The 27,350-nt window shown below is 40.3% G+C and overlaps 2 protein-coding genes across 2 annotated transcripts; one reads left to right on the top strand and one right to left on the bottom strand.

Annotated features, from left to right (window-relative positions):
• Positions 1-278: 278 nt before the first annotated feature.
• Positions 279-7,894, top strand: LOC134314736 (S100P-binding protein-like). The gene is made up of 5 exons (XM_062995431.1): positions 279-1,595; positions 2,555-2,694; positions 3,665-3,765; positions 6,467-6,566; positions 6,963-7,894. Exons 1-5 carry the CDS (start codon positions 279-281, stop codon positions 7,084-7,086), a joined length of 1,782 nt encoding a protein of 593 aa, XP_062851501.1. The 3' UTR covers positions 7,087-7,894.
• Positions 7,895-16,194: 8,300 nt separating this feature from the next.
• LOC134314735 (calcium/manganese antiporter SLC30A10-like) lies at positions 16,195-22,125 on the bottom strand. Its single transcript, XM_062995430.1, has 4 exons — positions 21,642-22,125; positions 20,070-20,138; positions 18,057-18,296; positions 16,195-16,625 (listed from the first exon to the last, which is right to left on the bottom strand). Exons 1-4 carry the CDS (start codon positions 22,123-22,125, stop codon positions 16,195-16,197), a joined length of 1,224 nt encoding a protein of 407 aa, XP_062851500.1.
• Between the last annotated feature and the right edge of the window lie 5,225 nt (positions 22,126-27,350).

Here is a 27,350-nt window from a genome sequence, read left to right as displayed (position 1 = left end):
CTTGGTTGCAAAAGTGCTAAGGTGGGTGTCGGACAGCAACATGGTTTTGGTTTTTTTTATTGTTGCCTCTGGTTGCTGTTTTTAAGGAGTCTTTCTTGATTTCCCTGTGATTGCATGGCTTTTCCCTTGGTACTTGCTTTTCTTAATGGAGACCTTAATCTCCTGTAAGCATCTAGTGTAACAATTTGTTTACTAAATATAGGGGCCTGTTTTTGTTTTTCTTCCAGGTGGATGCTGCCCTTTTTCAAATGTCTGCTTGAGTGGTTCACTTACTAATAATGGCATACAAGACACAACCCATGAAGAGGATTTTCCATAGACGTGGCTCAGAAAAGACAGTCTTTCCACACCTGAAGCCCCTCTCTATTTATTCTCGAATGGTCATTTCTGATGCCATTGATTCCCTTTCACCCATTCCATCATGGACTACTGGTGATCCTTTCTGCAACTTTAGAGTTGAGCTGGTTAACACTAGTTCATCTTCTATCTGTAAGAGGCAACTGGACGATTCATGTCTTGATGAGACATATGAGACTCCTCCGAAAAAACCATGTCTTGCTAAATGCTATTCCCCAGATTTAGGCTGTGTTTTAGATTCCTTTGAAACTTCAGAAGAAGTGAAGAATAGCACTCCAAAGCTGCCGTCATCCATAGTACTTAATAAGGTCAATAAAATAGAAAGTAGGACTAATAGGATTTTTAATCAGTCTGACTCTAAAGTAAAACCCGTTCAGAAGTCTGATTGTAGTGATGAGACTGGTGGTCGGAGCAGCGTGGCTCTTAATGATGCCCGCTTAATCAGCCCTACAACTGTAGAAAAAAAGGATGCGACGGAAGTTGGTCCTGCGTTTAGCTTTGACGTTGATGAAATATTGTGTCTGAACTCATTCGACCAGGATGGGGCTGGCAGCGACGGCCTGGAGGATTTCATTCAGAGCTGTCAGACTTTTCACGAAGAGCAGCAGTCTCGAAGTCGCAGCTTTTGCAATGATTCAAAGCACAATCATGATCAAAATGAAGGACTTTGTTGCAAAAACAAATGCGACGAGGGTTATGTTACAAAATGTTATAGAAAAGAATCTCCCCAAATGTCCAAGGAAACAACTAATAATGATAACACACATTCGTATAAAACAGCAGCACTGAATGACAAAACGCCACCTGTATCTCAAACTATACCCCCGCTCATGTCCACCCCTTTGGCCAGATTTCAAGTTCTTGTTAAGCAATCCCCGCTTTTAAAGCCTGTCCTGGGACCAGAAGAGGAGCAAGTCTCACCCATATTAAACCACCAGCCTCTAAAAGCCTCTACAGCCCAGACCACATGCACTTCCTTAAAATTCATGCCTAATACAAAAATGTTACCCATAATTTCCTTTCTGAATGATGAAGAGGGTACGCTGAGTGTTGGCACCTCGATCGACAAGTCGTTAGTGCGCCACATTCAGCAGCAGGAGACTGGCAGCTCGGTGAAGGAAGATGTGGTGGATACGGTGTCAGTCAGTCAGAAGGTGGGCCCACAGTTTCAGGAGACTTCCTATGAAACATCATGTGCAGAAAGCAGCTTTGACACGACAATGCCCCTTCATGTCCAGGTTTGGAATCTACAATGTCTCTTTTCCATACTGAATTATTTTTGGAATGTATATACTGTTTTATTTAGGAAGGGGGTATTGATTGTTTTGTTGAAGCATCCACATTTAGTTTCTTTTTTCTTTTGGCTGCTCCCAATTTTTTTGGAGTCACCACAGGATCATTCTTGTCCGCATACCTGATTTATCACTGTTCTTAAGCCGGATGCCCTTCTTGATGCAACCCGCCTTATTGTTATACTGGCTTGAAACCGGCACTGAGAGCTCAGTAAAAAGGATCATTCTCAGCACTGCAGTGACAATGACTTGGTGGTGGTGTGTTAGTGTGTGTTGTGCTGGAATGAGTGGAGCACCACTCACTGTCCACTCTATTAGACACTCCTACCTAGTTGGTCCACCTTGTAGATGTAAAGTCAGAGACGATCGCTCATCTATTGCTGCTGTTTGAGTTGGTCATCTTCTAGACCTTCATCAGTGGTCACAGGACGCTGCCCACGGGGCGCTGTTGGCTGGATATTTTTGGTTGGTGGACTATTCTCAGTCCAGCAGGGACAGTGAAGTGTTTAAAAACTTTAAACACTCAAAGTGTGTTAATAGCACACACTAACACACCGCCACCATGTCAGTGTCACTGCAGTGCTGAGAATGAGCCACCACCCAAATAATACCTGCTCTGTGGGGGTCCTGACCATTGAAGAACAGGGTGAAAGGGGGCTAACAAAGAATGCAGAGAAATATATGGACTACAGTCAGTAATTGTAGAACTACAAAGTGCTTCTATATGGTAAGTGGAGCTAATAAAATGGACAGTGAGTGTAGAAACAAGGAGGTGGTTTTAATGTTATGGCTGATCAGTGTACATGTGTTGTTATTTATTAATTTAATTTATTTGTTAGCCCTTATTTCTCACTATATGCATCAGTAAAGCTTGTCTGTCACTACAATATGTGATGTGTCTTCAGGTGAAGTCAAAGGTGGTTTTGCTCAGCAAGCAGCAACCGGATGCATGTTCCATAACTGCAGTCAAAGCAACAGAACCTCAACAACCAGAGAGGAAAGTCCAGTATGTGATCCAAAGGGTGGTCCATAAAGAAGATCCCAGGTACTGAACATTTATTAGCCTCCTCCGTCTTCCTCCAAAAACTGAAGTATTTATTTGTTATTTTCTGTTTCTGAGAGCAGAGCAGATTTGTTAGGGTCTGTAGGGTCTGGATAAGACAATATATTTCTGCACCTTGCCTCATCAGCAAGAGAAAGATTGCAGGATTGCATTTAAGGTCGTACCAAGCTATTGGTTAACATCACACTGCTGTAGCCCATCATATTACAGCTATTAATCTGTTCATGATGGGACTTGGTATGTACCGTCTGAACTAACCCTATGAACACTAATCTGGTTCGTATGATGACGTTTTGGGGCCCTTATTAAGAATAGTAGACTTAAGAAATAAAATCATAATAATTTGGGAATCAATTTGTTACTTAAAATTAAGAATTAAATGGCAAGACTTAAGAATTAAAGTTACAAGTATAAAGTCTTAATATTTTGAGGATAAAATCGGCTAATTGTAGGAGAAGCGCCGGGTAAAAGCGCCTTGGCTCTCACCTATAAATTGTCTACATAAACACAGTTTCTTTAAGAGCTGTTTCAGCATTTTTTCTAGTAATAACAATCTGACGCTGATGTTCTTGGAGAGTATTTCTTTATTTTTGGAACCTATACAAAGGTAACATTACCAAATCTTTAACGTCTCTCATTTTAACACCCTTTGGCCATAATATTGCAAAGGTAATATTTTTCTGGTAATAATGCCTATTTAATGGCATCATTTTACAACTTTATTCTTGAAATATTATGATTTTATTTAAAAGGAAATACAATGAAGGTTATTCTTGATATCATGACTATTTTTGAAGTCTACTATTTTAATTTTTATGTAACAGTGGGCGAAAAATGCTGTTGTAGGTTCATCCATTAATTAATAAGAACAAAAGTTAGAACCTAATGTCAACATGGGGCATGTTACCCTAATAAATGCATCAAAGCTGATCAACTATTCCCTGTTCTGCAGACCATTGGTGTTTGGTAGAGAAGAGGACTGGGAGAGAGAGAAGAGAGTGTATGTGGACTCGGTGACCAGACACATGAAAGATAATGCAGGGGCAGGAGATGGTATGGTTCAGATGGCCCTTCTCACCAAATATTTTTACTAGAGATGCATGAGTACCGATACTGGTATCGGGTATTTGCCCGATACCGCGCTCATTAACTTGTACTCGTACTCGCAAACGAGGCTCCGATACTAAACATCCGATACCGTGTGCCTAGTGCACGTTGCTGCGTTATGCCTAGTTCACACTACATGATTTTTGCCCTGATTTTCGCTCGGCGACTGGTCGGCGCTAGATTTGCCGGCTCTGGAGCAACTCGGCGTTCGCTCGGCGATCAAAACTCGGCTCTCGATCGCTAAGTGTGAACTACCCAACAACTCGATCCGACCGGCTCGCCGACCGCTCGGAGTTTTCTAGCACGTCAGATATCTGATCTGAGATGTGCGACTGGGAATGAGTGAACATGTCGAACAGCCAATGAGAACGCAGGATACGGTGTGAGGGGAAACGCAGGAGAGGAGTGTAAACAGGTGGGACAGGGGGATAATATAGTTTATATTAGAATACACTGGCACACACACGTTTTACAGTATTTCTGACCTGATCCTCCTCTACAAAACATAACAACAAAACACCAACATTGCAAAAATATTTTTATAAAACGGATAGTTCCGGTCCTAAAATCTGATTGGCTGAGCCCCGTTCGAAGCCGTTGTATAATCCCTGATAAACGCACACCTAGGACCACCTCACATCATTCCATATTAATACGCCACTGAATACAAAAGTTAATGTTATTTTCGCCCTCATGTTGCCTAGCAACACTGTTAATCGAACTATTTTGCGTCGCGGAAGAATGCTTTATTGTAAGTTTATACACAATAAATACATTTATGAATTAAACATTGTTGTATTTATTATATTTTATGTTGACCGCCGTTTTATAGAAGCAATAAGCCACTCGAGACCGTGCATTACTGTTATGATTTTAGCACGGGAAAGAAGTTTTAGGCACTCCGCTTCGCGTCGTTCCAAAAACGTCATCCCCGTGCTAAAATCTGAGTAATGCACGGCCTCTCGTGGCTTATTGCTTTAATTAACCTACAACTCACTACAGAACAATCCATGCTATTCGTGTTGCCAAATCCATTCAGATTCATTTATTTTTCCTCCTTGATTTCATCACATCAGCACACAAACACTTTGATCACTTGCTACCTGTTGACGTGCATTTTTGAACGTGGTATCGTTAAACTTCTCGTCACTTCTCACGTGTGTTTTTGTTTAAAAAAAAAAAACGGTATTCTAAATAGGTATCGGTATCGGCAAGTACAAAAATACATGTACTTGTACTCGTACTTGGTTGGGAAAAAATGGTATCGATGCATCCCTAATTTTTACCTAATATTTCTTACCTAAGATTAGGTTGCTAAGAATTTTTTTAATGTATTAGAACACAATGTAGCACCAGGAAGCGTCAAAATAGCATTTTTGTATATCACCATTGATTATTTTATACCTACTAATAATATGGGTTTATTTATTTTTTCCCACGTGGCACATGAATGAAGCCCAAGCGGAAGATCATGTGCTTGACGTGTTTTGTCATTCTCAGGAATGGGTAAAGTTACTTTTAGGTTGCTTAGGGCAGGGTTTTTTAAACTTTGTTTTAACAGACACACATTTTGTCCATAAGTTTTTAATCAACCCAGAAAACAATGCATCTTCCTCTCTCTATACAAGATGTAACATAAAGCCTCCACAAGGGGGCGTTTGCGTACAAGTTCATGTAATTATTGTTATTTTTCTCGGTTTTGTAATCCTTGGGGAATACTCATGAAAGGACTCCCTTTGAGACGGTTAACATTCTCCTCAACAATGTACAGTAGTATCAAACAGCATTGAAAATGCACTTGTCCTAAGAAACACATTTATCCAACTTACACACTACCTTGTGAGAAGCTAATAAAATTAACAATTAATATTTTACATCATTGTGTAGGTGTTTAAGCTCTATTCATCTTTGCAGAACGGCTTTACCTAAAACACATCTCGCGCTTTACCAGAAAGCCCTACCGTAGACACAGCCAATCATGTCTTTGATGACTCCCTGCTGGCCAATAGCACAGCTAAGCTTCAAACCCCAGAGCTTGAGATCTCAGCAGTGGTGGACTAGAGTGTTCTACTCCTGTGCCCAACTGAGCGTACAGAATTTATTTGAAAGAATACCAAGGTTAAAGCTTTTCAGGTCCTGACTTAACAATTTACCAAGATTTTTCTTGTTCAAAAAAAGTTTACACTGGCAAATAGAACCTATCTTAAATGTGTTTGGAAATCATCTTGGCGATTTTGGGATTTCCACATTGACATTGTTTTTTGGTTACCATTGGTTTCTGCTTTACTACCTTCCCATGAAGCCTATTTGACTAGGCTCTCTCATTTTGTGCAGTCATGAACATTGACCTTGGCTTAGTTCAGAGTTTTTCAGGTCTTTAGTTTATATGAAATCTATTTCTGCATGCCCCCTCTAGAAAAAAATGAACAGGTTGCCCACTCCAGTGTAGATTTACCAGTGTTCTAAGTTTTCTTAATTTGTTGTTTATTTTTCCAATTATTTAAAATCGTTTAGTGTGCTGAATGTGCAGTGAGAGGTAACCAAATGAGGGCAATTATTTTTTTACTGCACTTGTAATAGAAACACTACTATGTTCCAAATGTGATCCAGGAGTGATGAAACTTGCTTGGTTTGCTTTACCCAATAGGTGTGATGGCTGAACTTTTACACCTCATGAATGCTGTAGCCAATCAGAGGGCACAAAGCGATGGGAGACAGTGGCAGCACCCATCAGATCTCAGCAGCAGGTACGTCAGATATAATATGCCAGCAGACATACTGACTATATCTAAAATTCAAGGGAATCAACGAGCTGTGGGAGAGCAGTGATCTGGATTTTTTTTTAAAGCATTTTAATACGATTGACCACATTGAAGTCACAGTGCAGTGAATTGTTTTATTGATTTAAAACACATAGAAGATAAGTAGATTTATTCCTGACAGTTTTGTTTGCCTTTAACCAAAATGGTAGCAATTTAGTGGGTGTCAGTAACTAGGTGGCACTCTTCTTGTCTTGTTCATAATAGAACAGAAGCCGTTTTTGTAGGTAGTGACAGGATGTGCAGTAAAATAAGACTTGGTCATGAAATTTTACTAAATTCAGTTATTGCATCTTTTTTGCATGTTCCTTTTCTATTCCTAAGAAACTACCAGCTACGCAACAGGGGTCGCCTACTCTCGCTGGACGAATGGCAGAATCTGAACATGTGTAAATTTCGTCGTTTTGCTAAAGTGCCCCAGAAGTTCAAGCGGAGTCCAGTGCTTTAAACAAGCCCACCTGACCACACAGAACTCAGGCTTTATTTAGAAAAACTGTACTAACGCCTGGTTAGGATGCGTCATCCTGCACTTAAAAGCTTTACTTGTTTTCTTTTCTTTAGTTTGTGTATTTTAACTGAAAACTGCTGTTTTTGTGTGTAGTGTGTTTTTAATTAAGCATTTAATGTTTGCTGTGATGACGGTGTGTTCAAGGTTGATTAATGTGCAGCAGTTTTATTTCAAGAACTGACTGATGGGCGTGGCTGGACATTTCATATCTGGTTTTTGAAAAGCTGATCCAGCTGCAGTCCTGCATCCATTTGGCTTGGCGTTTTCATTCGGACTGGATTTTATATGTGAGGCCGATTATGTCCTACATTTTTAGTTGTAGCTGTTATTAATTACTCAGGAAGGACTGCGTGTCCAGCGGTGACTGCAGCTTTTCATACCAACCAGACAGGAGCTTCATGCGTTTTATCTGTTAGTCATTGATACATCTCTAAACGCTTGTTAGGTTGCTCCTGCTTGGTTTGTATGAAATCCTGCAGCTACACCGACTCTTTGGAAGCAAGACGTGACACCCGTCTTAACATCAGGTCCGGATTGTGGATCTGTTTTACTGTTTGTGCTTTGGATTGATTGAATCTGTCTTTTTGTTTGTGTTCAAATTACTACTTTTTGCATGTGGCTTTCTTTGTGTTTTACTTTATAGTGTTGCTTTGTGGAGTTGCTGTGAAGGACTCATTTTCATTGTTGGCACATTTTGTATCATCTGTTTATCATCAAGGACCAATACTATTAAAGCTTTTCAATTTTCTGTGGAAAATTGTTCAGTTTACCAAATAAACCAAATGTTAAAACAGCCTAGCCATGTGCAGATGCCAGTACCAAGCCGGAAGAAGTAGGAGGGTTTTGTGAAAAATGGCATCCCTCGTTGAAAACTGTGCAGTCTGTATATGGACCAGAATGATCTGCTGTGGCGAAACCTATATATGAAAGCAGCCGAAGGAAAAAGAAGATATAATTAGTAATAATTATTCATGATGTGAACATTCAACTTGCAAACTTTCAAAGATGCAAACATTTGTGTCCATTTGTTAAAACATAAGGTTAGTTCGAGTCTCCGTTCCCACGCTTTGAGTTCACTTATACAGTAGACAACTAAGAATGACTGCCGGTTTGCTAAGCGTGGTCTAATTTAGCTAAAATCAAACTCCCACAATATGCAGGATATATCAACTTTATTTAATTTGTTTCAAGGAAAAATTACATATTTTTGTTTATTATAAACTTTATTTCATGTACAAAGACCGAGCTGTCTTTAAAGAAAACTTTATTACAGTACAGAGCTATATGGCATAGGCTAACGACAATGCTTGATGCTTGGGTTGTGGCTCCCAACTTTGTGCCAAACTTGAGAATTGCCAGTCAGTTCAAAAAGAAAATTTTTAATGCTAGATTAAACATAGTTTAATCTTTCACCATCTACTGTTCATATTATTGTGAAAAGAGTCAGGGAAATCTGGAGTGGTCGCTATAGTTAGTGCTTACTCATTTTCATCTATACCCCAGTGGCTAACACCTCTGCATTCCAGTGGCGGCTCCTGCCAAATCTCTCAGGGGGGGCAATTGTTGTGATGATGGCCAAGGTGACCCGTTCAATTTGCAAGTTTATCCTAAAGGTGTTTAAAAATTCCTCCACACCAAATGCTTTAAATGATCATGCTGAAACAGGAAAGGTCCTTGCCCAAACTGTTTTTATTATTTTATAGCTGATGGCAATGGGTCTGGCTGAAACACTTGAACTCATTAATCAAGAGATATGTCCATATAGTTTTGGTTGTATAGTGTACATGTCCTACACTGATTTGACACTGGAGTGCTACGGTATAGCTTTTAATGTAGCTGCTGTTTTCTGTTTTATTAAAGCTGCAGTACATGACTTTCTGTTTAAAGTAAACAATGCTGCATGCTTTATCACTGAAAATGTAGAGTAGTACAAAGTAGGTTTTGTAAGCTTGTTATAATTTTTATTCTGATGTCATCTGTGCTCATAGTTTTACCTACCTCTGTGTCCACGTGTCCCTTCGGTTCAGAGTCCCAGTGCGCGCTTCTCCCACACAGGCACCGCTTCTGGAAAACGAGCAGCCCCTTAACATTGATACCAAGACCAGCACTGGATTCTTAATAGTCCCAGGTTTGATGAGGCGTTTGAGCGCTTGTGCTGTTACAATCAGATGCACAGAAAACAGGAATGCACCACTGGCCCATGCACTCAGTACCTCGGTGCACACAAGCCCGTAGGTACAGTGTTTTGACACAGGCCAGCTCCACATACGTGCTGCCAGAAGTCCAACAGAGAGTGCAATCATGTCAGAAAGCATGTTGAACGAGTCTTACACAAGGGCTATGGAGTTCCCCATTTAACCCATCACAAGTGGTTACATGTGATGGTGTTTTGATTTGAAAAGGCTGTTTTTCTTATGAAAGACCACACCATGTGACTGCTTTTTAGCCACACTGTGCAGCAAGGTAGTCTTAATACCATGTGTCTTAGCAGCACTATCTGAATTAGACAGGCCTGTAACAGTTGACCTACCTGCCTACAATTTATATCTAGTCTCTTAATTGTTCTTTAAAAAGCATGTATAAACATCAAATCAAACAGAAATGGCTTTCCAACAAAAGTGGCTGAAGGTTATGGGGGTGCTTTTTAAAAGCAGGGGCTAGCTAGGAGTCAGATCAGAATTAATCAGGATATTAAATGTACATAATGCAGAGATCCAGGATAAAATCCACTTTACTTTACAAAAACTAGGAAAGAGGTGAAAGCCCAAAGCCACAAATAAGTGGTTTAAAATGAAGAAGCTCAGCCTTATTGATCTGAGGCAAGACAATATGATTGCTCTATACCTCCACCCAAAACTGTGACAAAAAATGTTAAGCAAAATTAATTGAAACCTATTCAGAAATGTAACTGGCTAAAACTCTTTATACTCTTAACTCTTAATACAAATTGTGATGGCTAGACGACTGGTGGTATTGATAGAAAGGTGTCAGAATACACAGTGCATCACAGCTTGTTGTGTATGGGGCAGCAAAAGGGGGACCAATACAATAATAGGAAGGTGGTCATAATGTTATGCCTCATGGGTGTAGACTTCATCAAGGTCAGCTCATCTCCAACTATGATTTTAGCTCCTGTTCACAGCTAAATGTTGTCTTTGTAATCTAAACTGTGAATGTTACGAGCGTGATTGAAAGTTGAAGGTTTTTAAAAGCATGAGCTAGCTAGGAATCAGATCAGAATTAATCGGGATATTAAATGTACACATTACATAGAGATCCAAGATAAAATCCACTTTCATTGAGCAAAAACTAGGAAGGAGGTAAAAGCACAAAGCCACAAATAAGTGGTTTAAAATGAAGAAGCTCAACCCCATTGATCTGAGGAAAGACAATATGATTGCTCTACACCTCCACCCAAAAATGTTAGGCAAAATTAATTGAAACCTATTCAGAAATGTAACTGGCTATCACAGCCACCAAATGTAGCTGAAACTCTTAATAAACAATAAGGTTAAATACTCATTAATTGTTGACATTTACCGTGATTAAAGTAAGAAATGGTTTGGGAACTGAATACTTGGAAATTGTTTTTCCAACAGTTGCAAGCCGTCTAGGCCCTGCAGCAAAGCAGCCTTAAAATGTGAGTCTTGTTTTTTAGGACTTGGTGTGCTTTTTCTTCTTTTTTCTTTACCATTTTATAGGGCAGAGCACCTCTACAACCCACATCTGAGTTGTCTTTGATAGCCCAAAGGTCTACATACTTTTTCAAGCCTGCGATGTAAATAATTAATCAATCGGATTAGTAAACAGATAATATACAATTGTTTGTGTGGTAATGACCTGAATAAAGATCAGACCACGTTTTATGTGTTAATCATTGTATTAATTGTGCTATTAAAAACGTCATTAGATGAGTGATTACAGTTCCAACGTAAGTCAAGTATGACGATGCACATTTAACCTTTGTGTGAGTAAAATAAAATTACATTAAGTTTAAAAGGTACCAAATTAATTTACCAAGTTAACTGTGAGAGGTAGAAGATTTTGTGAAGGGTTGTGAGTGTGTGTGTGTGTGTGTGTGTGTGTGTGTGTGTGTGTGTCTGCTGTACCCTTAACACCAGACCAACTCAAACGTAAAATCTATTGCCTTTAATCATGTATTGTAGCTCTAAGACCCCAAACAGAACACACTTTATTTTATGTTTTCCTGTGTTCCACATACCTCATACACCGACCAGGCATAACATTATGACCACTGACAGGTGAAGTGAAAAACACTGATTATCTCTTCATCACGGCACCTGTTAGTGGGTGGGATATATTAGGCAGCAAGTGAACATTTTATCCTCAAAGTTGATGTTAGAAGCAGGAAAAATGGCCAAGCGTAAGGGTTTGAGTGAGTTTCACAAGGGCCAAATTTGTGATGGCTAGACAACTGGGTCAGAGCATCTCCAAAACTGCAGCTCTTGTGGGGTGTTCCCGGTCTGCAGTGGTCAGTATCTATCAAAAGTGGTCCAAGAATGGAACAGCAGTAAACCGGCGACAGGGTCATGGACGGCCAAGACTCATTGATGCATGTAGGGAGAGAGGGCTGGCCCGTGTGGTCCTATACAACAGACGAGCGACTGTAGCTCAAATTGCTGAAGAAGTTAATGCTGGTTCTGATAGAAAGGTGTCAGAATACACAGTGCATCACCGTTTGTTGTGTATGGGGCAGCAAAAGGAAGACCAACACAATAATAGGAAGGTGGTCATAATGTTATGCCTAATCGATGTATTTTACATTGTTTAGCTGGGACAGAAGCACACATACTGTACTTTGTGTAAATTCATTGTACTGTGACACATTTACCATTCACCAGTATTAAAATCATCTTCAGTCTGGGACCCTGGAACTCTTCTGTTGGTCTGTACCAGATGCCACAGTCTTCATGTCCTTTGGCATCCATGAGTCTTCGATGTCATGTAGCTTGTCCCTCCTTGGACAACTGTTTGTGGGTACCTTTGAGCACCCCTTACTGTTTCAGAGCTATTTCAACCCACTATTTTGGCCATAACAATGTGGCCCTTTTGAAAGTCAGTCAGGTCTTTATGCTGATCATATCTGCAACATTTAATAAATGAACTACGATGAACTACCATCAGCCCAAGATTTACCAGTATTCTTGACTGTGACATGCAAAATTGTTAAAATGGCACATTTTTAGGAGGTGGTCCAAATGTTTGGCTCATCAGTTTATATACAGTAGATCTAGATAATATGTAGACATCTTTATTAAAAATCACAGAATATCAATATTTTTACGTACTGAAACCAGCACGTTTGTCTTGAACATCCATGGCATGGTGAAAGCCATTCTGGTCATGCTTCTCTCTACGCCCTACCTAATTCTAGGCCCTACCTAATTCACGACCGTAAAATCGCGTCACGGACCGTGAAATTAGCCTTTTCCCGTGAAATGAGTTGTTTCCTGTGAAATATTCAGTTTGCTGTGAAATTTAAAATGTAAGGTTTGTGTTTAGCAATTTAATGCGTAGCATATGAAATATGATTATAGATAGATTAATAGAAATACAACCCCAAATCAGAAAAAGTTGGGACAGAATGGAACGTGAGAAAATTATTGAAAGGTTTGAAAACAATGAACCTCAAAGAAAGATAGGAAAGGATTCGCATATTTCTCCCTCTACAGTGCATAATATCATTACATGATTCATTTAAATTTTCAGCATTTAGCAGACGCTTTTTTTTATCCAAAGCGACTTACAGTACCGTGACCGTATACAGTCTAAGCAATTGAGGGTTAAGGGTCTTGCTTAAGGGCCCAACAGTGGCAACCTGGCAGTAGTGGGGCTTGAACCAGTGACCTTTTGATTACTAGTCCAGTACCTTCACCACTAGGCTACAACTGTACTAGGAATTCAAGGAATCAGGAGGAATTATAGTGTGTAAAGGTCAAGGACGCAAGCTTTAGCTGAACACCTGTGATCTTTGATCCCTCAGATGGCACTGCACCAAGAACCGCCACTCAACAATAGCTGATATAATCACAAGAGCAAGAGATTACTTTGGCAAAACTTTGTCAAGCACTGCAATACAGAGTTACATGCACAAATGCTATTTAAAACTTTACTGTGCAAAACAGAAGCCTTATGTTAACCATGTTCAGAAGCGGCGTCGACCTCCATGCATTTTTCAACAAGCCAATGCAAAACCACATGCTGCACACATTACAAAAGCATGGCTGCGGAAGAAGAGGGTACGGGTACTGGACTGGCCTGCCTGTAGTCCTGACCTGTCCCCAATAGAGAATGTGTGGAGAATTTTGAAAGGAAAAATGCGACAACGACGACCCCGTACTGTTGCACATCTTAAGACGTGTTTGAAGGAAGAATGAGACAAAATAAAACCTAAAACACTAAATCACTTGGTATCCTTGATGCCAAAATGTCTTTTAAGTGTGGTGAAAGAGAATGGCAACATTAGAAAGTGGTAAATGCTTTACTGTCACAACTTTTTTGGAATGTGTTGCAGGCCTGAAATGAAGGAATGAATGTTTATTAATAAATGAAATGAAGTTGAGCAGTTAAAACATTAAATATCTCAGGTTCATCCTGCAATGAAATAAAAGTCAAAGTAACTATACGAAACTCTTATTATTTGCATTTTCTGATTTGGGATTGTAGATTAATAGGCAGTCAGCTGAAAGACAAATTGTGAATGAAAAAAATTAGTGAAACTAGTAACAAAACTACTCAGGCTTTTTAATTCAAATATAGTTTTATTGCACAAAAATATGACAACAGTAAAAAATATTTTCTTCTTTCGGATGCTCCCTTATACATTTTAGAAGTCGCCACAGACAAGCTGGTCTGAACAGTTTTTACATCGGCTGCCCTTCCTGAAGCAACTCTACTGTTTGTAATTGGGCTTGGGACTGGCACTGAGAGCGCACTGACAAGTGCACCTTCCAATGGCCATCCCCACCCCTCAGACATTAGCCAATCATGTTCGTGCAGACACTTGACCATCCGATAGCACCAGGGTCCAAAACTATGAAAGTCCCTAAACAACTACACTATTTTGCCAAAAGTATTCGCTCGTCTGCCTTCACATGCATATTTACATTTTCAGCATTTAGCAGACGCTTTTATCCAAAGCGACTTACGTTACAGTATACAGTCTAAGCAATTGAGAGTTAAGGGCCTTGCTCAAGGGCCCAACAGTGGCAACCTGGCAGTGGTGAGGCTTAAACCAGCAACCTTCCGATTACTAGACCAGTACCTTAACCACTAGGCTACAACTGCATATGAACTTGAGTGACGTCCCATTCTTAATCCATAGGGTTTAATATGATGTCGGCCCACCCTCTGCAGCTATAACAGCTTCAACTGTTCTGGGAAGGCTTTCCACAAGGTTTAGGAGTGTGTTTATGGGAATTTTTGACCATTCTTCCAGAAGCGCATTTGTGAGGTCAGACACTGATGTTGGACGAGAAGGCCTGGCTCACAGTCTCCTCTCTAATTCATCCCAAAGATGTTCTATCAGGTTGAGGTCAGGCCAGTCAAGTTCTTCCACACCAAACTTGCTCATCCATGTCTTTATGGACCTTGCTTTGTGCACTGGTGCGCAGTCATGTTGGAACAGGAAGGGGCCATCCCCAAACTGTTCCCACAAAGTAGGGAGCATGAAATTGTCCAAAATCTCTTGTTATGCTGAAGCGTTAAGAGTTCCTTTCACTGGAATTAAGTGGCCTACCACTTCGTGGCTGAGTTTCTGTCATTCCCAATTACTTCCACTTTGTTATAATACCACTGACAGTTGACTGTGGAATATTTAGTAGCGAGGACATTTTACGACTGGACTTGTTGCACAGGTGGCATCCTATCACTGTACCACGATGGAATTCACTGAGCTCCTGAGAGTGACCCAATCTTTCACAAATGCTTGTAGAAGCAGTCTGCATGCCTAGGTGCTTGGTTTTATACACCTGTGGCCATGGAAGTGATTGGAACACCTGAATTCAATTATTTGGATGGGTGAGTGAATACTTTTGGCAATATAGTGTATTTTAAAAAGCAAGGCATAAGAATTCTGTTTCTTAAAAGACTGACAAGACAAAATACAAAAAAAGAACTCAAGTAGTAAATACAATTGAAACAAACCATATGCAGAAGCCGAATTTATGCAATATGATCAACCTGAAATTCAGAAATCAAAAGATATAGGTTGAAGACAAAAGTACTGTGTGCTTGGGCGCAGCTCTGCTGGCTGCTCAATCCACCAATAGATCACATTTACATTTTCAGCATTTAGCAGACACCTTTATCCAAAGCGACTTGCATTAGTATGACAGGATACAGTCTAAGCAATTGAGGGTTAAGGGCCTTGTTTAAGGGCCCAACAGCAGCAACCTGGCAGTGGTGGGGTTTGAACCAGTGACCTTTTGATTACCAGTCCAGTACCTTAACCGCTAGGCTACAACTGCCCTGCACAACCCATAAGCTTACCAAACAGTTGTTGGGCTTGAACCTGCAACCTTTTAATCTGTTAACTACAAAGCCCTTAATTTAGTGAGCTAATAAAAATAAATAAAAAATGCCAAAACAACACTTGCCAAATCAATACCCCATGGATTGGGTAGTCTTAATTGCCTCTGGGTTTGAGTATGTGGAAATGAATGTTAAATGCCCTGTGATGGAATGGTGTTTTATCAGGCACCCTTGTCCCCCATCTTGTCATGATAGGCTACAACTAGCAGTTATTAAAGTAAAAAAAAAAAAAAAAAAATGCAGGAATTATTTTACATCACAAGGATTCAGCAATTAAAAAAGGTAAAAAGCAGAAATGTTTGCATAGTAACACCAGTAAACAAATTTAGTTGTTAAGCTGTGCGTAGCGGGAGGGCAGCAGTGTGCAGGCTACATTTTGGCTGTCCAGTGTTTGGATACATTGTGGCACATCATGAGCATATAATAAAACTTTTTTTTATCACAAATGACAAATGACAAGACTGCTCACAGAATATTATTTTACTTATTTAACATTTAAAACCTTGTCTGATATGTTTTTGCTAACTGTTTGGCCTCCTGTTCTTTAAGCACGCTGCTCATGTCATGCTTCTCTGTAGTAAAATCTCCACTGTAAACAGCCGGGTTTGCTATGCACACCGGGAGTCCGGCCGCATCAGGAGGGCAGCAGGAAAGTTTCAAGCAGCTGGGGGATGAGCATGGAGTGCTACAGTAGCTTTTCTCCAGGCTTCCATCACCGAATTCGAGCTGAACAGTCACACTGTGGATGCCAAATCTGTGAAAAACATCCCTTATCTGTCTGTGGAGCGTTTTGATTCCAGACAGGGAGCTCTGGAGCTCTGTGGAGACTCTTACATGCAGTGAGGCCACGTGTAGACCCTTTGTTAACTCCCACAGGTGGGCATCATGGACACTCAGGACACCAGGTAGTGTACACACCTCTTCCACTGGAGAAAAACAAACAGCGATAATTAAAAGCTTACCAGGTTAAAAAGTAGTGACAAATGTAGCTTTACTTCCAAACATAAGTTTTAAGTTTCATTCAGTTCCATTGTCAATATCCTAGATATTCCATAATCAACTGTAAGTGGTTTTATTGACAAATGGAAGCATTTAGACACCACAGCACAGTTAAGGGCCTTAATCAAGGGCCCGATCAGCCATAACATTAAAACCACCTCCTTCTTTCTACACTCACTGTCCATTTTATCAGCTCCACTTACCATATAGAAGCACTTTGTAGTTCTACAATTGCTGACTGTAGTCCATCTGTTTCTCTGCATGCTTTGTTAGCCGCCTTTAATGCTATTCTTCAATGGTCAGGACTCTCCCAGGACCACCACAGAGCAGGTATTATTTGGGTGGTGGATCATTCTCAGCACTGCAGTGACACTGACATGGTGGTGGTGTGTTAGTGTGTGTTGTGCTGGTATGAGTTGATCAGACTCAGCAGCGCTGCTGGAGTTTTTAAGTACCGTGTCCACTCTATTAGACACTCCTACCTAGTTGGTCCACCTTGTAGATGTAAAGTCAGAGACGATCGCTCATCTATTGCTGCTGTTTGAGTTGGTCATCTTCTAGATCTTCATCAGTGGTCACAGTGCGCTGCCAACGGGGTGCTGTTGGCTGGATATATTTTTGGTTGGTGGACTATTCTCAGTCCAGCAGGGACAGTGAGGTGTTTAAAAACTCCAGCAGCATTGCCGTGTCTTATCCACTCATACCAGCACAACACACACTAACACACCACCACCATGTCAGTGTCACTGCAGTACTGAGAATGATCCACCACCTAAATAATACCTGCTCTGTGGGGGTCCTGAGCATTAAAGAACAGGGTGAAATGATATGTAGAGAAACAGATGGACTACAGTCAGTAATTGTAGAGCTACAAAGTGCACCTATATGGTAAGTGGAGCTGATAAAATGGAAAGTGAGTGTAGAAACAAGAAGGTGGTTTTAATGTTATTGCTGATCGGTGTAAAGTAACTTTTTGTGGGACATTTTTATTGTGATTTCAAACAAATCTGAACTGAAAGATTAAGACCAGTAATTATTAAAAGGGTGCAGCTACTATGAAGTCAAGTGAGATCAAGGCTGGGTGCTGTTTGCTTTTGGCTATCTGACATTGTCTTGTCTGAGACAGACGGTTTGCAGACTGTTAGCTTTGTAGTTCTGCCCTTCTCTAGTAACTAGCCAATCTATCTTAGTATTAATACACATTAATCTTGGCCATACTTTCTTATTAAATGAATTTATGTATAGTATTCTATTAGCTGGTAACCTTGTTGGCATCATTCCACTTCCCCTTTGACCCGAATATTTCCTAATAATCCAGTATAGACTAGGCTTATAATAGTACAGTTCTTTCTACTCACATATTTTTCTGAAGGGCAAACCACGAGGAATGACCTGCAGCAGGATGGTTGCCGTTTCTCTGACCAGAGGAATAGCTGTGGGCATGATGATGGCCACCATGATCAGTGTCAGGCTGGGATCCACATAGCACTGCCAGTTACAAGGGACGTTCGACTCCAAGGGCCAGATGTAGAACAGAACTGAGGTCACCACCACTACCACGGACCCCAAAGCATCATTGAACATGTGGAGTAGAACTCCTGAGAAAGGAAAAAAGAGCGAAGGAGGAATAAGGTTTGGGAATTTTAAATATATATTCAATTCTAGATAAAAATTAGATTTCTTGGTCGCTAAGAGTACGAGGAATCTTCAAAAAGTTTCCGCACTTTTATATTTAGATTGGAAACAGTGAGAGCGAGAGGAGTAGTAATTGGTCGTGTCTGACAGACTGAGGGAGAGCTTATAGTCCGGATTTAGCGCCATCTGATTTCTACCTTTTTGGACGCCTTAAAGAAGCTTTAAGGGGAAGAAGATTTTCATGAGTTTTTGCTGATGGCATTAAAAAGTCGGAACGACGCTGTAGAAAAGTGATGTACAACCCCAAATCAGAAAAAGTTGGGACAGTATGGAAAATGCAAATAAAATAAAAATGCAGTGTTCCTTATGTTTACTTTGACTTTCATTTGATTGCAGACAGTTTGAACCCGATATATTTCATGTTTTGTCTGCTCAACTTAATTTCATTTGTTAATATACCTCCATTCCTGCATTTCAGGCCTGCAACACATTCCAAAAGCCAGGGTGTGTCATGGTATGGGGCTGTGTCAGTGCCCTTGGCAGAAGTAACCACATGCAGCACACATTACAAAAGCATGGCTGCGAAAGAAGAGGGTACGGGTACTGGACTGGCCTGCCTGCAGTCCTCACCTGTCCCCAATAGAATGTTTGGAGAATTTTGAAATGAAAAATGTGACGACGACCCCGTACTGTTGCACATCTTAAGACTTGTTTGCAGGAAGAATGGGACAAAATAATAATACGGCAACATTACAAAGTGGTAAATGCTTTACTGTCCCAACTTTTTTTGGAATGTGTTGCAGACCTGAAATGCAGGAATGGATGTTTATTAATAAATGAAATGAAGCTGACCAGACAAAACATGAAATATCTCAGGTTTGTCCTGTCTGCAATCAAATAAAAGTCAAAGTAAATGTAAGAAACTCTGTGTTTTTTTATTATTTGCATTTTTCATGCTGTCCCAACTTTTTCAGATTTTTTTTCGGGTTGTAATTTGTTTTTGAAATTCTTAGTAAATAGTGTGTGGCAACTTTTTGAATAACCCTCGTATTAAACTAAACTAGATCTTTAACTACATCAAAAATGTAACCTTTATTTAGTACCACATTCAGTACCATTAAGTGTGGCCTGGCTAATGGTCCATTTATTTTCTTGCCAATTATTATAGATGTGCAACACAACTTTTTATCAAATACTCATCCATACAAGGGGGGACTTTCAAAACTTTGATCTCAGACCACCACACAGGTGTTCATGTTTGCCACAATTGCATTTCACAAACATTATTTTCCATTTAAAAGTAATCATAATATTTACTGCCTTGTAACAGGGCATTCAGACGGGTTCATTCAGAACCTGGGGTACTGGGACAGACATGTCCAGAAGGAACAATGTTGCATCACATTACAACCCACTACTATTCCCTGTTTCCAGTGTTTCACCTTAATAAAATAAAATAAAGTAAAGCTACAGTTTATCCAAGACCTTAATGCTTTTTCAGTCAAACTCTGCAGTTAGGGACCTAAGCTCAACATTTAACAGTGATCTATGTTTTTTGTAGTCTCTACACATGTAAATAATCATAGAACAGATTTGTTTACTCCATCGTACTGCTAGCAGCTTAGCTGTTTCAGTGATAATTGCTTGTCAAGTTCTGCTTTAATTACAAGACTTTATCAGATAAAAAGTTGTAAAAGTTCTCTGTTGTAGACCCTGCTGTGTGTGCACAGCCTTACCTCTAATATTAAGATGATGACCTTCATCTTGAATTTCATCATCTTCATGCAAATCTTCCTGCTGAAAGCCTGCAGACAGAGTAGATAAGCACCAAACTCATCACACATTAACTCAAGATAGATAGATAGATAGATAGATAGATAGATAGATAGATAGATAGATAGATAGATAGATAGATAGATAGATAGATAGATAGGTGGGTATATAGATACCTTATTGATCCCGAAGGAAATTAAATTACCTTTATTAGTCATAGTTACAAGTTGTTTATTATAAACTAATGTTGTGAGTATGGGTCCTGGCCTATGAACCTACACTGATCAGCCATAACATTAAAACCACTTCCTTGTTTCTACACACACTGTCCATTTTATCAGCTCCACTTACCATATAGAAGCACTTTGTAGTTCTACAATTACTGACTGTAGTCCATCTGTTTCTCTGCATACTTTTTTAACCTCACTTTACTTCAATGTCAGGACCTCCACAGGACCACCATAGAGCAGGTGTTATTTAGGTGGCAGATCATTCTCAGCACTGAGTGACACTGACATGGTGGTGGTGTGTTAGTGTGTGTTGTGCTGGTATGAGTGGATCAGACACAGCATCGCTGCTTGAGTTTTTAAATACCGTGTCCGCTCACTGTCCACTCCATTAGACACTTCTACCTAGTTGGTCCACCTTGTAGATATAAAGTCAGAGACGAGTGCTCATCTATTGCTGCTGTTTGAGTTGGTCATCTTCTAGACCTTCATCAGTGGTCACAGGATGCTGCCCATGGGGCGCTGTTGGCTGGATATGTTTTTGGTTGGTGGACTAATCTCAGTCCAGCAGTGACAGTGAGGTATTTAAAATCTCCATCAGCGCTGCTTTGTCTTATCCACTCATACCAGCACAACACACACTAACACACCACCACCATGTCAGTGTCACTGCAGTGCTGAGAATGATCCACCACCCAAATAATACCTGCTCTGTGGTGGTACTGGGAGAGTCCCGACCATTGAAGAACAGCACGAAAGGGGGCTAACAAAGCATGCAGATAAACAGATGGACTACAGTCAGTAATTGTAGAACTACAAAGTGCTTCTATATGGTAAGTGGAGCTGATAAAATGGACAATGTGTGCAGAAACAAGGAGGTGGTTTTAATGTTATGGCTGATTGGTGTAAAGACTATAAATGAAAGAATGTTGTATTAAATCAGTTTTTGGGTGGTAAAGTCTTTGTCAGATCTAAAAAAGTAATTGTTCATTTGATTCTGTCACAGTAAATATTTTCTGATCATTAATTATTATATGTTCTACATTAATATGTCATATTTAAACTATTAATTTTGACAACCATCCTGGCAACTAGCAACAAGTTGATATTTACAACATATTAGCTAAAAACACTAATCCATCCGTCTCCAAAAAATGTACATATTTTTGATGTCTACCTTAACAGACTGTAACTATCTTGATACGATTCAAAAAAGACCATTGCGTAAGGCAATCTTCTAAGCTAGACAATGCATTCATTCATTTATCATGAATCTATTGTAAATCTGTATATACACCACTGATTTACCTGCTTCTGGGTTTGCATCACTCTTTGGTTCAATGTCCTGGTGGACTCGGGGTGCCCTCCTCCTGCATAGGCTCCCCCAGTCCTGGAAGACAAGCAGCCCCACAACATTAACACCAAGTCCAATGGCACCAACCACCAGCACCAGCCGCGGGTTGTCGATGGCTTCGGGTACAGCGAGCCGTTGAAGTGCCTGTGCGGACACTGACAGGCGTACTGCAAACAGAAACACAGCATTGGCCCATGCGCCCAGTACCTCGACCCGGACGAGCCCGTAGGAGCATCGCGCCGAAGAGGGTCGTCTCCTCACACGTGCTGCTATCAGCCCCACAGAGAGCGAGATAACATCCGAGAGCATATTGAACGAGTCCGACACAAGCGCGATGGAGTTCCCCATGTAACCCGCCACAAGCTCAGCTATGAAAAAGATCCCGGTAGCGGTCAACATGAAGATCAACCGACAAGTTTGTCCACTGTAGCGACCCATTGCTAACGGAAAAGTAATGGATATCCTTAAGTAACTGTCTGCAGATTTTTAAACCAGTGATTTCATGTGTTTTAATATTATCGTCCATTTCCATGACAGAGTTCCATCTTTGCCTACCATCGAGTAAGTGTCTTCAAATGGCAGGCCTGTGGTGCCCAGCTTAGATGTTTGTGAAGTGGTGTCTTGGCTTGTAAACCCTCAAATTAAAACAAAAGTCAACACACACACATACACAATATTAGCCTGCAGTTATGTTAATGATTATGATAAGCGTGTACTTTGTATTATGAGACGTGTGGTCTTTGAGTCTTTACTATCAAAACACACAGAATGACATACACACCTATATGATGCATTACATAACCTGGTAGATAACACTGGGGTTAATTTGATCAGTTGGCCTGATACATAAAATGTACAGGAGATGGACAAAACAAAGGAAACCCAAAACAGTTTATTCAAAGCAGGAGCTAATTTGGGGTATTTTAACTTATATACTTAAATGCGATGATTGGAAAAAAGAAGGGTATATGCAAGTAAAAAAAAGTATAAAAGCTAAGATCCAGTCAAGACAATGTTAATTTAGTGCCTTTTAGAAGTATCTTTTTTCTCCATTCCTGGGCTGCACAGTGGCTCAGTGGATAGCACTGTTGCCTCACAGCAAGAAGTTTCAGGGTTCGATTCCCAGGTGGAGTGGTCCAGGTCCTTTCTGTCTGTAGTTTGCATGTTCTCCCCGTTTCTGCGTGGGTTTTCTCCCCCAGTCCGAAGACATGCAAGTGAGGTAAATTGGAGATACGAATTTGTCCATGATTGTGTTTGCCATTACATTTTATCAGCTCCACTTACCATATAGAAGCACTTTGTAGTTCTACAATTACTGACTGTAGTCCATCTATTTCTCTACATACATTTTAGCCTGCTTTCACCCTGTTCTTCAATGGTCAGGACAGAGCAGGTATTATTTAGGTGGTGGATCATTCTCAGCACTGCAGTGACATTGACATGGTGATGGTGTGTTAGTGTGTGTTGTGCTGGTATGAGTGGATCAGACACAGCAGCGCTGCTGGAGTTTTTAAATACCGTGTCCACTCACTTTCCACTCTATTAGACACTCCTACCTAGTTGCTTCACCTTGTAGATGTAAAGTCAGAGACGATCGCTCATCTATTGCTGCTGTTTGAGTCGGTCATCTTCTAGACCTTCATCAGTGGTTACAGGACGCTGCTTACGGGGTGCTGTTGGCTGGATATTTTTTGTTTGTGGACTATTCTCAGTCCAGCAGTGACAGTGAGGTGTTTAAAAACTCCATCAGCGCTGCTGTGTCTGATCCACATGGCATCCCTAATGGCATCCCTAATGCACTGTTGCCTGTTCCTTCTTTCCAAAGTCTTTCCAAGTGTATTTTTGGAAATTAGTTCAGTCAATAAGTGCCTGACCTTACGATCAAAATTCTGAATTGTTTCATAGGTGTTTAGTGGGATTGATGCCAAGGCTCTGTGTACATTCATCAGATTCTTCCACAACAAGCTTAGGAAGCCACTTTTTTTACGAACATTATGGGGATTTGTTATGCTTAAAAAGGAAAGCATTCCCCAAATTATTTGTGTAGCAAATTAGAAAAAAAAAAAAACATTTTTAGAATACCATAACTGTTTCATAATTCTCTTTATTGAATCTTGGGGGCTCCACACAAGCCATTTAAAAAAGCTTCAGACCATGATTTCTCCACCACTAAACACTTAGCACAGGGTTATCTAAAACGTTTTTTTCATGATTCAAACATTCATAACCTTTGTGCAGTGCTCTACACGCAAATCATGTAGCCAATAAGAGAGCTGGAGGTAAGTGTTGTAATACTAGTCTTAAAGAAAATTTACTTGGGTACATACACCGATCAGCCATAACATTAAAACCACCTCCTTGTTTCTACACTAACAGTCCATTTTATCAGCTCCACTTACCATATAGAAGCACTTTGTAGTTCTACAATTACTGACTATAGTCCATCTATTTCTCTACATACATTTTTTGTCTGCTGATCCAGCACCTAAATAATACCTGCTCTGTGAGGGTCCTAAAGAACATGGTGAAAGCAGGCTAAAAAGGTATGTAGAAAAACAGATGGACTACAGTCAGTAATTGTAGAACTTTAAAGTGCTTCTATATGGTAAGTGGAGCTGATAAAATGGACAGTGAGTGTAGAAACAAGGGGGTGGTTTTAATGTTTTGGCTGATCAGTGTAAGGAAGTTCAGTATCATAACACTCAATAGCCATTGGCGGCAGCACGGTGGCTAAGTGGGTAGCACTGTCGCCTCACAGCAAGAAGGTCCTGGGTTCGAACTCCAGGTGGGGCGGTCTGGGTCCTTTCTGTGTGGAGTTTGCATGTTCTCCCCATGTCTGCGTGGGTTTCCTCCGGGAGCTCCGGTTTCCTCCCACAGTCCAAAGACATGCAGGTGAGGTGAACTGAAGATACTAAATTGTCCAAGACTGTGTTCGATTTAACCTTATGAACTGAAGAAACTTATGTAATGAGTAACTACCGTTCCTGTCATGAATGTAACCAAAAGTGTAAAACATGACGTTAAAATCCTAATAAACAAATAAACAAACAATAGCCATTGGCACAAATATTAAATGGCTTTCATTTTATCGTTTTCACTTTCCAAAATATCTTTAAGTAATAATAATAACTGTTAAGAAAAACATCAAGACAAGATTTGAAGACCAAGCTAATTTTGAGATTAAACTGCTTGTATGCTGAACAGAAAGGCAAAGCAAGAGCCTTATATAGCAAAGAACCTGCAAGAGGTACATACAGGATCTGACCGGTGAAGAGATAAAAAAGCTTTCCTGTCTTACACATGCTAGGCATGAAAGAGAGCCCAGGAATATAGAATTAAATGAGCTCTGCAAGCAAGAAAGGGTAACATTTTCTAATGCAGAATGGAAAAGACTTCTAGCTAGCTTGCCAAGTACACTATTCAACATGCCACATTTACTATTTTATTTTTTTTAAGCCTAGCAGATATAAAGTAACCCAATAAAAATTTCCCCAGGGGCATCAGGTTTGCTTTTTACATGTCCTAGAATAAAAACATCAAACAACTATCAGAGTTTTTTTATTACATGATCAATAATTGGCTGTCACTTTATCTGTACTGTAACCGATACCATATCTCTTATTATCTTTACAGTGGATCAGCAGTGTTTGTGACGCAACTACAAATATCTAAGCTACCGTATCTAATACACAAGGTAAATAAATAGTTTGTCATGATAAATCCATTGGTTTAACTTGATTTTCACTCAAGTACATTTTATCCCTAATACTAATGTCTACTTAAACTAGAGTAAGGTAATGTTCACTATAGAAGCACTTCTGTAAGTCACTCTGGATAAGAGCGTCTGTTAATGCAGAAAATGTAAATACAGTGTATCACAAAAGTGAGTACACCCCTCACATTTCTGCAAATATTTCATTATATCTTTTCATGGGACAACACTATAGACATGAAACTTGGATATAACTTAGAGTAGTCAGTGTACAGCTTGTATAGCAGTGTAGATTTACTGTCTTCTGAAAATAACTCAACACACAGCCATTAATGTCTAAATAGCTGGCAACATAAGTGAGTACACCCCACAGTGAACATGTCCAAATTGTGCCCAAATGTGTCATTGCCCCTCCCTGGTGTCATGTGTCAAGGTCCCAGGTGTAAATTGGGAGCAGGGCTGTTAAATTTGGTGTTTTGGGTACAATTCTCTCATACTGGCCACTGGATATTCAACATGGCACAGAACTCTCTGAGGATGTGAGAAATAGAATTGTTGCTCTCCACAAAGATGGCCTGGGCTATAAAAAGATTGCTAACACCCTGAAACTGAGCTACAGCATGGTGGCCAAGGTCATACAGCGGTTTTCCAGGACAGGTTCCACTCGGAACAGGCTTCGCCAGGGTCGACCAAAGAAGTTGAGTCCACGTGTTCGGCGTCATATCCAGAGGTTGGCTTTAAAAAATAGACACATGAGTGTTGCCAGCATTGATGCAGAGGTTGAAGACGTGGGAGGTCAGCCTGTCAGTGCTCAGACCATACGCCGCACACTGCATCAACTCGGTCTGCATGGTCGTCATCCCAGAAGGAAGCTGACGCACAAGAAAGCCAGCAAACAGTTTGCTGAAAACAAGCAGTCCAAGAACATGGATTACTGGAATGCCCTGTGGTCTGACGAGACCAAGATAAACTTGTTTGGCTCAGATGGTGTCCAGCATGTGTGGCGGCGCCCTGGTGAGAAGTACCAAGACAACTGTATCTTGCCTACAGTCAAGCATGGTGGTAGTAGCATCATGGTCTTGGGCTGCATGAGTGTTGCTGGCACTGGGGAGCTGCAGTTCATTGAGGGAAACATGAATTTCAACATGTACTGTGACATTCTGAAACAGAGCATGATCCCCTCCCTTCGAAAACTGGGCCTCATGGCAGTTTTCCAACAGGATAACGACCCCAAACACAACCTCCAAGATGACAACTGCCTTGCTGAGGAAGCTGAAGGTAAAGGTGATGGACTAAACCCAATTGAGCACCTGTGGCGCATCCTCAAGTGGAAGGTGGAGGAGTTCAAGGTGTCTAACATCCACCAGCTCCGTGATGTCATCATGGAGGAGTAGAAGAGGATTCCAGTAGCAACCTGTGCAGCTCTGGTGAATTCCATGCCCAGGAGGGTTAAGGCAGTGCTGGATAATAATGGTGGTCACACAAAATATTGACACTTAGGGCACAATTTGGACATGTTCACTGTGGGGTGTACTCACTTATGTTGCCAGCCATTTAGACATTAATGGCTGTGTGTTGAGTTATTTTCAGAAGACAGTAAATCTACACTGCTATACAAGTTGTACACTGACTACTCTAAGTTATATCCAAGTTTCATGTCTATAGTGTTGTCCCATGAAAAGATATAATGAAATATTTGCAGAAATGTGAGGGGTGTACTCACTTTTGTGATACACTGTATATATGTAAATGCTTTCATTATTTGTAGGTTGATGTTGGTTGTCTTTTTACTTCGCCTCACATACATTTTCTTTGTTTTTCTTTGATGTGTGGCACATTCTGTAGCACAAAATAAGTATTTTTTACAAAAAATAGTGCCATCGGTTCCTATATTATTACAGAAAATTGTAAAAGAAAAAGCACTGACTGTGGTAAACAGGTTCCTGTTTCA

Source organism: Trichomycterus rosablanca, chromosome 5, assembly GCF_030014385.1.
Source record: "Trichomycterus rosablanca isolate fTriRos1 chromosome 5, fTriRos1.hap1, whole genome shotgun sequence".
Lineage (NCBI taxonomy): Eukaryota > Metazoa > Chordata > Actinopteri > Siluriformes > Trichomycteridae > Trichomycterus > Trichomycterus rosablanca.
The sequence above is the reverse complement of the archived record's forward strand: the minus strand, read 5'-3'. Positions and strand labels throughout refer to the sequence as shown.